The 12,297-nt window shown below is 37.3% G+C and overlaps 1 protein-coding gene across 2 annotated transcripts in view; it reads right to left on the reverse strand.

Moving 5' to 3' along the window:
* The window catches only part of PLXNB2 (plexin B2), a 77,992-nt gene that overhangs the window by 20,470 nt on the left and 45,225 nt on the right, over positions 1-12,297 (reverse strand). For both annotated transcript variants that reach the window (XM_062491029.1, XM_062491028.1), the window contains 11 exons: positions 11,267-11,403; positions 10,451-10,618; positions 9,346-9,454; positions 7,400-7,627; positions 6,762-6,938; positions 6,163-6,302; positions 5,055-5,155; positions 2,637-2,866; positions 1,464-1,645; positions 626-692; positions 181-327 (listed from right to left, as the gene is read on the reverse strand). In XM_062491029.1, coding sequence (XP_062347013.1) covers positions 181-327; positions 626-692; positions 1,464-1,645; positions 2,637-2,866; positions 5,055-5,155; positions 6,163-6,302; positions 6,762-6,938; positions 7,400-7,627; positions 9,346-9,454; positions 10,451-10,618; positions 11,267-11,403 — 1,686 coding nt within the window. The remainder of the gene's footprint in view (positions 1-180; positions 328-625; positions 693-1,463; positions 1,646-2,636; positions 2,867-5,054; positions 5,156-6,162; positions 6,303-6,761; positions 6,939-7,399; positions 7,628-9,345; positions 9,455-10,450; positions 10,619-11,266; positions 11,404-12,297) is intronic.

The following is a 12,297-nucleotide window of genomic DNA, read 5'->3' on the forward strand; positions in this document are numbered from 1 at the left end:
TTATAATTCTATTGTCCTGCTTGAACACTTGTTTTGGTCAAACTACTGACAATCCTTCCCATGACCAGAATTTCTATGCAGTTCACAGTAGACTAGAAAACTGTGTACAGACTTAACACTATAGGAATTAATTTTAAAATAAAAAATGTTTTTGTAATCTATTAATCATGCTTTGCTTACCAACTGTGTGTACTCTACATCATCTCCCAGTAAGCCTGTGTCATTCAGTGTATACTTTGCTTTCTTCAGTATGGCGTCCACTGGGCCTTTTTCTACCTGGTGTTTGATAGCCTTGAACAATTTATAAAGAGGCTCCCCAGCATTGTCCTACGTAAAGGAAAGGAAATTAATAATAAGCAAATAAATAATAAATAAAATAATTAATAAATAAAGAAAATATCAATATACTTGAATAATAATACAAGCAAAATAATAAAGCATAAAGCAAATAATGTGTGAATAATAATGTGTGAATAGTAATGTGTGAATAATAATGTGTGAATAATAATGTGTGAATAATAATGTGTGAATAGTAATAAAGCAAAATCAAAAGATGTACTCAGTGAAGCTTTTTAATGTGTTACTGATTAAAAAAACCCCACAGCCAACAGACTTCAACTCTTACCTTGAGGTACTGATATAAACAAATAGACATCCAGTTAGACAACATTCTCTCAACAACTGTTTCAGATCTGAAAAAAAAACAACCCCAAATATAGTAAGGCCACTTAATGACAAGGTTTTATTTAAAAAAAAACCAAACAAACAAACAACACTGCTTGTTTGAAATATAATATTTTTACATGCTTAACTGCATTCAGCCTCCTAATGCAATGATTTCCCTGTAGAGTCTTGAAAGCATATACTTGCTTTAGGATAAGTGCTTTGTATTGCTCCTCATTCCTGAGTAGGTACCTTCATCTCACTGCTGAAAAGCACATGTCCTTTATTCAAAATCTTAAATTGGATCTTTGCTGTGAGAGCTAAAAAATTAACCCAGTTGTGCAGTTACTGGGAAACAACCTACAGATTACAAAGCTACAACATACACAGAGCAAGGTCTATTGAAATTCGTTGGGATTAACAGCTGGGTTAAGACACTAGAGCAAGCCCTCAGTGAATGCACAATGAAGCTGTTTATGTGTGCTCATTATGGAGGTGATGTGTGGTACAAAGGCTAGATAATTTGGAATAAAGTTAGATTAAAAAGTAAATGAAATGTTCAGTGTGGTATTTCTAAGTAAGATAGGTGTTTCTACACTTCAGTATTTGAATAAGCAGTCCCATCCAGCATCCTGCCACTGCCTTCCACGGTTGCTCCTCCTGTGCTTGTCTTGCTAATATGCTTGGACCAAGCTATCTCTGACTTTACAGATAGCCAGCATTTCACCACAGTCACTCTGCAAAAGAAACACTTTTACAGAAAGCCAGAGACATACAGAAAATATGACAATCATTCAAACCTTCTTAGCATCAGCTTTGGGTTTTTGGCCACAACATACTGCTCCATCAGTTCTAAGAACAGCGTCCTCATGATGTCAGTGTAGTATTCCAGTTTTCCATGTAAAGCAACAGTCAGTAAAGATGCAAAGTACACTTTAGCTCGAGCAGAAAACTCCCTTTGGTTTTCCAGCGTGTGAATAAACTGAAAAAGAAAACAAATGTAAAATTGAGTCAGACGACAGGTTTCTAAAGAACCTCAACACTTGCCTGCACTAAGAAGACAAGCAATACCTTTTTAATATGAATTCTCCTAAGTGCTGAATAAAAAAAGTTTTCAAAAGTTTAAAATAATTTCTTAAAAAAAAAATGTTGCCTAAATTTTGGTTTTAGATACACCGTGTACTGGATGGGCCTAAGGAATGCTTATATGCTTAATGAAAACCTCATCTAAAAAGGATACTTTAATTAAATGCAAAAATAGTGTTCTGTGACATTTTTAAAAGAGAAAATCAACTACCCTCTCCCCAAATTCCCAGTCCTTTCACATCAAATTACAAAGACATTAATGTAAGTACACCTGTAAATGTGCTCTCATCTGCCATAAACTCTAATTCTACCATTAACTAGCTCAGCACTGGATTCTCATTAAAAAAAAAAGATAGAAGCCTAAATCTATATTTAGGTGTCTGACAATGAGCTTCAGTTTTTGAGAGTGAGCAATTATAAGTCTCTTCAGAGCAGCTGTGAGCACTCATTAGTCTTGATGAATAGCCCACTTGAGGAGCCTCTACCTTCATAGGGGCAGAGATTCTGGTGTGAGATGGCTGTCTGCAGGTGACTCCTGTGAGGAGCTAGGATGGAACCAGCACTCTCTGATCTCATTTCTTAAAAGGCTAAACCAAGCTTGTAACACCAGCTTTCACGCCAGATTGGGAAATACCTGCTTTTTACAGCCACTGCAATGTTGATTAACTCCATATTACATGACCTGGCACAAAAATATGAGATCTAACTGGAAGCTCTGGCTCTGATGCCACACATCTGCAGTTATTACTGTGAAATCAGAACCATATGAAAATCACTTATTTTTATTAATTTTGGTTGTTCCGTTGTGCTTGCAAACCTGCTGTCTTGCACACATATACACAGGTATGCCTAGCTAAGAGACAAGGTGAGTCTACTTCAGTACTCACGTTAATGAGAAATGATTTGCTGTTGAGGAGGTTGGAGAACTGGTACAAAGCCTGCTCCACGGTCTGGCGCCTGGCCTCAGGAATATCCAGCTTTCCTGTAATCATCACATCTTTTTCTCCATCTTTGGAGGGCAGGAAGAAGACTCTGTCCGTGTATGTTTTGTAGTCTAGTACTGGAATTCCAGCTTCATTGATATCATTTGTCTGATCTTCCATCTCTATCATTAGATCTGCAATATGCAATGCAGTTTAATGGTTCAGTTTAAAAATTCTGCAGGCAATACAAGCTCCTTGAGTGCCTTGTAATAGTGAAAATGCAGCTCAGCAGCAAAAACTTCATTTAATCTCACATTTTCTCTTGCTATTTTTAACAATCATCCTATTAACCATAAACACAGTTAATCCTATGGTGACATGAGGATAACTGCCTTTAACATTGATGGTTCCCTTGTTGTTTCCTATCTGTAAAAGGGCCTTTATGGCATCTGAGTTCATATAGATGAAAGCAGGATTATAGTATAGAACTAGAAAAATATATTGCAATGTTTTTTGTTTTGGTCTGGTTTTATTTTTCTATTTTACCAATTCATATTCTATATCCTCTGAGTCTAGTTAGTACAGAAAGTTCTTTTAAAAACACACCAATCCAAGAAAGAGAGGTTTAAAGTGTAAAGCAAGCTAATTTAATAGGAAGGAAGGGGATGGCAGAAAGGAAGGTTAAATGGTTCACTGAAATTGATGGAAATGTTTCCGTGGGACTCAAAAGCCTGAAGTTTTTAACAGGGACAAATTAGAGAATTATGCCTTGGAGCAGCTTCTTTAGCTGAAGGCTTTCCAATTACCCAATATTGCTGATTGATTGGAATACCATGTTAATTAATATAGCAACCTATTGTCTCAGGCGTTTTATTGCTCTCACTCATTCACTTGCCTCTTTGTTTTATAGCATTCATCAAAGCTGAGGGACAAAGAATCTTCTGGTTTAGTACTTCCTTCCTGCTGTCCCTTTCCTTGGCTGTGTATTTTAGAGAGTTTGCACTTTGTGCTGTTGACATTACAGTTTCACAGTACAGAACCAGAATGTCTTCTGACTTCAGTGTTTCATTTTAGTCAAGGTGGATGTAGTTGAGGAACTGGATTGCTCCTTGCATTCTACTCCTCCAGTGTTTGTACTTTGTAGAGCAGAGAGGAAACTTTCAACCCAACAGGTAGTAGGAATGTGTAACTTTCTACTCTTGCCTCAGCAAGAGAAAGGTACTTTCTCCTTTCAGAAATAGGTGTGAAGTGCCCTGGGAGAGGTAGAGAGAGGGAGGGAGAACCTTGACAGTTCATCTCAACAGTTCAAAATGCAGCTTGAAATGAAATCCCATATGGGACTGATTCAAACATTTACTTCTACTTGGTGTCCAGAACCTGGAAGGAGTTTGTTTTCCAGAGAAAGCAAGCTGATACAAGTAAAGAGCATCCTGTCCCAGAAATGCCAGAAAAAACAAGACTGAGGGAGGCTTCCAGCATGGTTGAAATCTTTTGAGATACCCTGAGCTTCTTAAGTTAATGTCAAACTCTAACCTGAAATTACTGCTTTATTCAATCTTGCTTTTTAGCCATTGTCAATATGAAATAGTGTTTTCTCTTCAGCAATAAAATATGTGGGTATTTTTAAAAATAGATATTATTTCAACATGACCCAACAGCAAGTATAATTCAGATAATGAGGTGACATTTCATTGTAATCATTTAGGCCAATATTTGCAAAGTTTGCACTCAGATGCCTAATTTAAGCATTGCAATGAGTAGTTCAACATGTAAAAATGCTGAGCCTTCACACATCCTGCCTTTCCTGGGATGATGCCTCTACATTTACACAGAACAATTAGCTGGCTCCTCTAATCAAGCTTAAGATTTTCCCACACAGGGTACAGGGTGAACAGGGTAAAATGCTATTTCTTTCCTTTGAGCTTATCAAATTATCCTTTTGTATGCTGACGGCTGCAAATAAATTTTGCAGCTCTGAAAACAGTTTTAATGTGCATACATTGCACACAGTCATTGTGCTAAATATTAAGTGCACTTTTAGAACTTATAAAACATTCTTATCTTTGTGTTGATGACCAATCACATTAATGCCTATAAGTAACCCCAGTCTCAGTTAGTTTCTACTCCCAGTTTCTAACTCTTTTCTACCCTTAGATTAAAATAATCCATTTGTTTTAATAACTTCAGCTGCCTATTTTATTTTGCTTACTTCTCTCATACAACATAGCAAAATATCTGCTCTACGTCAATGTCAGTAATGAAGATTACTAAGATGTATTGATTATTTTTTTCCCAGAAGACAGTTTCAGTGAGCTAGCACCATTCCTCCAGCATGGCTTGATTGATGAAGAGGACCCACAACAATGAAAATATCTATAATACCTGTGAACTCCTTCTTGCACCGGTCTCTGACACTCTCCTCCAGGCCTTCAAGTTGTGATTTAATTTTTTCATATTCTCGTTCTGCTTGTTGGCTCTTGCGTCTTTATGGAACAGAAGTAAGATTTAAAAGAAGTTACAAAATGCAAAAGTAAATAATTTGCAACACTCTGAGAGGGAAGCCCAAGGACTGGAAGAAACTTTCATGGCTTTGATTTTTTAAAATACAGCAGAGAGAGAATGGAGGAAAAAAACAGCAACAGTGGCCGAAATCTTCATTCCATGTAACACAGCTTGGCACTATCACGGGCTGGTTGCTTCAAAGCAGACTTGGGCCAGTAATTTAAAATCCAGTAAGAAGTAGCTCCCAATGCTTTCAGTCATATATCAAGTACAGAAACTTATTTTGTGTGCACTGAACAAGGATTGCTTGCAACATGTCCTGTACTGTCTCTAAGCCAAACTCAGAAGGTTTGATGGAGGTTCACAAGAACTGTACGGCTCATGTTTCAGCTGTATTGATATGTACCATAAGAGTGAAATCCACCCCTTCCTGAGGGACAGTATGAGGCCCCCATTACTGACCTTAAAATTGGACTAAGTAGGTTTTAAGTTAAATACAGACATATATTCTGGCCTTTTATGAAGCGTGAATTCCAACATTAATCATGAAGTTTGGGTGTGGGTAAATTAGCTGGAAAAATGAAAATGAATCCTTAGTCAGAACCATCCAGCTCAGACTACAGTGCTGACTGAGGCAGCATAAATGTTGATGGGCATTTATACAGAATAAGTTATCTCCCTCACAAGTGCCACTTAAGCTGCCATTTCAAAAGGGCATATGTGCAACTCAGTCTGCACTTGTTTACTTGGGAAGCCTGGGACCAATTGTGTTTATATATAAAGGAAGGACTGGGCTGACTGACACCAAGGAATTTGGCATGCGTGAGAGGAATAAATTGGCGCTCATACATATTTCCAGCTGTAACTTTTTCTTAACTCTCCAGCTCATAAAAAAGATGAAGAGAGTTTCTGTAATCCAAGCTGAAAACAATCAGGTAGTACCTTGAAAGCTTTAGGGAAACAAAAGCACCTAATGAGAAGAACTTACCTGTAACAGATGATAGAAATGCCAATGATTACTATCATAGGAATAAGTACCAGTGGCAAAATAAGATTCAGGGGAATATCAGTCACACGGTTATCGTATTCCACCCGTCCAAGGATCCATTCCCGGAGTCCAAATTTTACCTAGTTAGATAAAAACAGACATTTGTCTCATCAAGTGCAAATGTAAGGTGGTCCACTTCTCAGTTGCACTCTAAATTCTTAGTAATTGTCACAAGTGATTTTCTAGATCAAAATGCCAAACAAAGGAAATACTTCTGGATATTTTAAACTGAATCTGGGTCACTAGCACTTTATTCCATGAAGTAATTTAATTTTGCTCAGCTGAGGAATAAAAATCCCCAGTCTGTCTGGCTAGAGTTCTACATTTCTATATAATGAAGGTGGAAGGCATTTGGCAGCCTCGAGACTGCTCTTTACATGTGACATCTTTAATGCACTAGGCAGAAGCTGGAGGAAGAAAGAACCACAGAGAGTTTCTTCACGGTACTACAACTTTGGAGAACAAATTACTTCAGTCAAGAGGCATTGTAACAGTGTTATTGATACACAAAACTAAATTCTACAGAAAAGGTAACCTACAATGAATTCAGGAAGGTTATTGATGGTATCTCTCTTCTGCCGTTTCTTTGGCTGAGGCTGTACTTCTGGTGGCTCACAATATAAGTCCGTTTCAGTTAGAGTTTTTATATTGCAAGGCTCATCGCCCACAAAAGCCTGGGCCTCATCTATCGTCATGGCTTTGTTCAGGTTACTGCCCTAGACAGAAAATAAAAGGCTGAGTTATCATCGCAAAGTCTTGGGGGACAAGAAATCCCGAGTTGCAACTTTCCATTTGGATCACTTTCCACAGCAGATATGATTTGCATTGCAGCCTACAGAACAGCAGAGTGATTGGGAATTATGTGATTCCTCTCCCTCCCTTCCTGGTGCGAGATGAGATGTCCCTTCCAGTTCCTGGGAGGTTTATTGGGAGAGTGCATTTCCAAATGCAAATGCCGGACCCAGCAGGAGGGGGCATCCTCAGCAAACTCGAAGTACGGCTAAAAAGATAGGAACTCTGAGAAGGGGTGGGGGGGAGGAAAGGGGAGCTGTCAATGTTCATTGTGTAGCAGAGGTAAGGGACTCTACCAAGAATTTGGGGCTTTGAGAAAGGAATGAAAAATTCCATACATTTTTCAAGGACAAAATGAGCAAGCATCAACTTTTGACAAGTTTACCTTTGCATTAATAAGTTTGTTCACTTGTTTTTTGATGCCATCTGTGAAGTTTTCAAAAGTTGGGTCTGCAACATAGGCAAAGGAGTGGGTCTCATTTTTTACAACCAATTTATAATGATCCATTAGAATAACAGTGGTAATGTTATAGTTTTCTGGGTCTTCCAGTATTGGTGGGGAAGAAAAAACCACCGTGGTTTCATTAAGTCTTGTAACAACCTTTCCATAAAACTGCAAGAAACAAGACAAGAAGAAGAACAAGCACATTTTAGAGTCAGATTCCTTTCTGCGTGTAACTGTTGATAACTTTAGACCATAGAAATAAAACCACTGAATTTATATCTTCTCCATACAGCAGAAAGACCATAGTATGAAGTATTTGTGAAAAAGAAAATGAAATAAATTTGCTGCTGGGAATAAATCATCGATTCACTATATTCTAGCAGTTGCCCACAGAAGAAGCTTGGGCTATGGATCAATTTCCATTGCCTCCAATTTCTATGGCTCTTTACCACTGGACTGACACCATCAAATTCGCCTGAGATTGGGAAGTTAACATGTCACCCTTAATCCTGATCATGTTCTATACCTTTGAGTAGCTTGGGTTGATTCTTTCCTGCTTACACCATATAATATCTCATTGAACTTCAATACAATTATTAAGTGAAATTTTGGAATAAAATTCAACAGTTGTCACTCAGCTACTCAAGGTAACAATTCAGTTCACCCATCCTCCATCCCCAATTCAACAAATGTTTTTACCCTGACACTTTCAGTCATTCAGTAACATCAACCACAGGCAACAACACTAATAGGAACCCTCAATATTTATTCTATCACCACCTCTGTTTCTCACTTCATTACTCAGTGCAACTTGATAGCTTCTCCTCAACATTTCTGGTATTGTCGTGTAAGTGAAAGCAAACCAAAACATTAGAAAAGCTGAGTAGTCTGCAAAGTCTTAATGGAGAATGTGTGCTATGGGTAATGCCAACCTTGGCTAACAGGTTGAATATACATGAGAGGAGGTGTAAGAAATGTTGATAAACACTGCCAAGAATGCTAAATACACTTCTAGGTTGTCCTGTGATTCAAGATTATCAAGTTAATTACTTTTTGAAGTTTATAGCCTAAAAAATGCAGGCAGTTTTCCTCTTAAAAAGTCTTTAGTGTAGGGTTCTAATGGATCTCAAACTAGTTGGTTTGGAATCCTCTAAAAGTTGAATCATACATATAATACAAAAACATGCACATTCCCAACTCTTTACGGATCGCAAGACAGTCTTACACTGAAGAGCCAGCCTTAGAAGGAGTCCTATAATGCTGTTATTGGAAGATCACTTTTAGGTCTAAATCATGTATTTAAATTGTGATCTTCAGTAGAAGAGGGGAAAATTGAGACTACTTGTAATGACAGTTCCTCTTAACAGGAGATGCAAGAAGGCTTTTTTTTTAATGTTACTTTTCACAGCATTTTGTGACCTACTGCAGGTGGAATAAGCATGAAGCAAGGAAGAAAAGAAGACTTTGTTCATTGAGACCTGAGGAAATAAAAGACACTGATTGTGCAAAGCTGAGTAGTCTGCATTGTCTAGATTTAGATCCTGCTTCAGGCAAATTGCTAATGCTTGCAGGGGGAGAAGAAGGAGAAAGATAAAGATAAAACAAACACTTCCAAATTCTGAAATACATCTTTTATCCTTATCCATATTGAATGAAATTAATTTTAAAGCAAAAGACTGCAAAGTACAAGTGAATGTAAGGCAAGATGGTAGGAAAGTCAAGACCTTCTTCCACAGGAAAACCCTGAACTGATTGAGAAATCTGTTCAAACCTTATTTCAGTCCAAGCCCAGTGAAGTTCAGTGGGAAAGTTTATATGCAGTTTTTGAACAGATTATATGGTGCACATCCAGGATTATGCCTTTGTGGGAAAAGAAAGAAAATTACCGTTTTTTGATTCATCCTCCCTCCTTCTGGACGCTCTGCATATACCACCAATGAGAAAGTTTGGATGAGCTCGAAACCGGTTCCAGTTACTGTGATATTTCTCCCTCCACTGTAAGGCAGAATTAAAAATGAAGTCAAGTCATTGGCAGACTACCACAGCTACACACTGTTTCATCCTGCACTCTATTGCTTCTACTGAAAAAACCCTATGTAAAATGCTTATATGACAATTAGATATCCCACAAAAAGGACTTCTGTTAAAGTTATTGATAGTGAAAGCATTTAAAAGATCAATGTCAACCTAAAACTCTATTTAAAACAGCAGATTTGAAAAAAATTAGAAATTGCTTTGCTAGGATTTTTGGCTGTACACCAATGCCAATCTTTGCATGCTTGGCTTCTCCAATGTTACTATTAAAATAATTCTGCCTAAAATACACACATAGAGACTAATATGAGAGTATATTTTCCACAGGTCTGTAGGGACCTTGTTTCTCTATTCCCTTTTATTTGCAGCACTTTGTTTAAAAAATAATACATTCACATAAGAAGAAGAATGAATGCAAGTTGCCAGTGGGAATTAAAGTCATTGAAGTGACATGGATTTAGAGGGATAGTAAACCTCAAAGAAATCCATAAAAATAGGCTTTGGTTTATATAGAAAAAAACCAAAAACATAATTTAAATTCCATGGGGTAAGTCACTATTGATATACCAATGAAAAATTCCTGGCCCCAGTCACCCAAACAAAAATGAAAAGGAAACATTAAAAAGAAATCCTATTTTATACACGTGATTGATCAATATTCAAGGAGACAGGTACTAATATCTCCAAGAGAAGTCCCGGCAAAATTTATTTGTAATGTTCTGTTTGTTAGGTTATGATGTTACACTTTTTACATTGACCTTTGAAAAGGGATGAAAATTTAGAAGTGAACAAAATACTTTCAAACATCAATTGCAGTTAAGACCACAAACCCTATGTACCTAAATATGTGCATTGATAGAGGAGTTTATTTCAAACAATTCTATATTTAATATTTTAATTACATACTACACATACTTTAAGCCAGTTCTGAAAAAATTACGACAAACATTTCATTACCTGCTGAAGCTATTTACTGGCAGGAATTTGGTGACGGTGGGATTCTCACTGTACGTAAACTGCTGTGGTACAGTAATTCTCGTGCCCCCATAGTTCATTATGACTGAAACAGGTTCAACCTTGTTATTACGTCCTGTAATGCAGATGATCTCGTCTCCAAATTCAGTACTAGATTGGAGAAGAAAAAGAAGAGGAAACATCTTCTGTTATTAACATTACGGAGTTCTATATTCTTTTACTGCATACTCCAGAACAACAAAACTGGGGCTTTATTTTTGCTGGGCACCAAGGAGTTATGAGAGGAGATAGCACTTCCATCAGATCACTCAAGCTTTTTAAAAACAGAGATATAGGATATAACAATGAACAGTGTACCAACACAGGAACAATGCAATGTCAGCACACTCAGAGTCCTTCTTTTTTTTTTGAGAAAAGACAAGGGCAGCAATTAATAAAAGGAAAAAGAATGGAGAAGAACAATCCATGGGAGACTAGAAAATTAATATTTTATACAGAACCACTGAGGACATGCTGAGTGAAAGCATGGGTGGGTTTTAAACAGCCAGTCTAGCAGAGAAAGCCAAAAGTGGAGAAATCTTTGGACATCTAAATTCTCCCACTTAAGGTGTTTTTATAGCTGCTCCTTCCACTGAAGCCTCCAAGCAAGTTTCTGTCTGAATGTTACATGCAGAACTCCATTGCATGGGAGGAGTCACAAAGATATAGACAACTGATTTGTTTAATTTATGAAGGGCAGAAAAGGTTGGTGCTTTTTTAGGATACAGCTCTATATTGTTAGCTACTCAGGCTACGTACACATTGCAAGGCTGGCTACCGACTGAAACTTGAACATCCTTCTTGGAACCAGTGGCTAGATTTCTACCAGAGATGGTAAGTCTGGTTCCACCTGCTTGTGGACCACTTTCAGGTGTTATTTGAGAAGGATGAGGTTCCTGCAAAGAGAAGATGGTCAGGCTAAGTGAGAAAATTAAAATAAAATTTATATCAGTATTATTTAGTTTAACAGGTAATGAAAGTTTAATATGACCACCTGAAAAAGAATAAAATTAGACCAATGACAGACAAATCTTCTAAAATAAAACAAAATCCTTTACTATTCATGTTGAAAGAAGTAACAGATAATGTGAAGGCACTTTTTTCCTTTATTGTATTTTATGAGGCTTTTTACAAGTTTCAATTCCCTATCACAAAATGTAGAGTTAGCTGCCATTACGTTTGTCAGAGCTTCCTGTTGGACTTCCTGGTTTCATGCTCATTTTAAGATTTCTCTCTTCTTTATGGCTGAGTCTAACTTTATCTTTCTTTACCCTTTCCTATATTTTGTGTCAGTTACAGGAGACAAAGAACAAGGTTTTCAAAACTTGCACTAAACAGAAAGAATATAAAGATTCCCTTTATCTCATCAGGCTCTCGGTAACTGTGGTAAAACTGTTAACCTATTCTTGAGCAATAAACTTGTAAAGAAAGAAAATCAGAGAATGCTCAGATTGTCTTAATATGCCTAGAACCTTGGAGTGGGTTCCTTAAAACCAATTAAATCAAGCAGACACACTTCAAATTGGTATAAAATTGTTTTATATTTGAATTTCTCAAGAAGTTCCCTCCTTTTGTTCTCAATTCAGTCTTTGTTTCAATGATTGTATTCTGGGAGCTCCAACAAATACCGTAAATTTACAGTGAGGGCTTTTCATGAGCAGGGTGATTTAATTACTTTGTCGCTAAGTAGTTTCTGCTTCCAGTTGAGAAAAGTATCCTTATTCAGGACCACAGGGATGCTGCTGAATCAAGAGGATGACCGAAGCCCAGTAAGCTGCGTGATGTGGGCC

This window comes from Cinclus cinclus, chromosome 4, assembly GCF_963662255.1.
Source record: "Cinclus cinclus chromosome 4, bCinCin1.1, whole genome shotgun sequence".
Lineage (NCBI taxonomy): Eukaryota > Metazoa > Chordata > Aves > Passeriformes > Cinclidae > Cinclus > Cinclus cinclus.